General features: G+C 39.8%; 1 protein-coding gene across 1 annotated transcript; it reads right to left on the minus strand.

The window, feature by feature from the left end:
• Positions 1–213: 213 nt before the first annotated feature.
• Positions 214–822, minus strand: LOC111875132. Its single transcript, XM_023871196.2, has 2 exons — positions 569–822; positions 214–371 (listed from the first exon to the last, which is right to left on the minus strand). Exons 1-2 carry the CDS (start codon positions 813–815, stop codon positions 229–231), a joined length of 390 nt encoding a protein of 129 aa, XP_023726964.2. The 5' UTR covers positions 816–822; the 3' UTR covers positions 214–228.
• Positions 823–831: the final 9 nt, after the last annotated feature.

The following is an 831-nucleotide window of genomic DNA, read 5'->3' on the forward strand; positions in this document are numbered from 1 at the left end:
TATTTACGCTACTGTGGAAGATTAAGGTTTCAAGGATGGATTCTGGGAGAACACCAAAAAGAAAACTGATGCTGTATAGATCCAGAATCGTTAAATAACCAAATTAAAAAGATAAACAAAAAAAAAAAGGTTAGGGGGAGAACAAAATATGATTCTAAACCCTAACAAACATAAGTTCATTTCCAAACGATTTTACTGAAGTATATCTTCTACTTACCTATATATGCATTATGCAAATATACTTACCGACCAACATGCATTTCCAAGGTCTGCTATCTTCACTTTAATATCACATACGTCATGAACTGGATCTGGTTGGTTCACCAACTGCTTGGCATCTGGACATGATGCCACGCGACGGAATGGTTTTCCTACATAGAATTTAAATAATTTGCGACATTTTCCATTTTGCGATCCATAACTTAGTGCACAACTTGCTCTTAATTCTCCAGTGTGATATATACATGTGTGTATGTGCATATCTGTGCGTGTGCGTGCGAGTGTGTATTATACTTTTGCCATGGAGATGCAGGAGACACTGATATGAATCAACATGGAAGCTACCCACCTCTGTCAACATCACACTCTTGAGAAGATTCCCTGATGCTTGAGATTGCTTGACTCTCGCTACGTCCCAGAGGTGCACGTTGGTCCCGGTCGCTCTCACTCGCAGCTGTTGATAAATTATGCCCATTGCAGAATACATTATTGGAGTCTGAGTCTGGGATCTCTAGCAGTGTGTGTATATCAGCTGGTTTCACTTCTGCATGTTCCATTTCTGCAAAACTCTTTCTGTTCTCTAGTGCTGTTGGCATAGGAACAAAATACACC

The sequence above is a fragment of the Cryptotermes secundus genome, unplaced genomic scaffold, assembly GCF_002891405.2.
Source record: "Cryptotermes secundus unplaced genomic scaffold, Csec_1.0 C38368758, whole genome shotgun sequence".
Lineage (NCBI taxonomy): Eukaryota > Metazoa > Arthropoda > Insecta > Blattodea > Kalotermitidae > Cryptotermes > Cryptotermes secundus.

Excerpts from the sequence above, each read along its gene's own strand:
- LOC111875132 (XM_023871196.2), bottom strand. The coding sequence starts at position 815 with ATGCCAACAGCACTAGAGAACAGAAAGAGTTTTGCAGAAATGGAACAT. Across the intron at positions 372-568 it reads AGAGTGTGATGTTGACAGAG|GAAAACCATTCCGTCGCGTG; the intron begins GTGGGTAGCTTC and ends AATTCTATGTAG.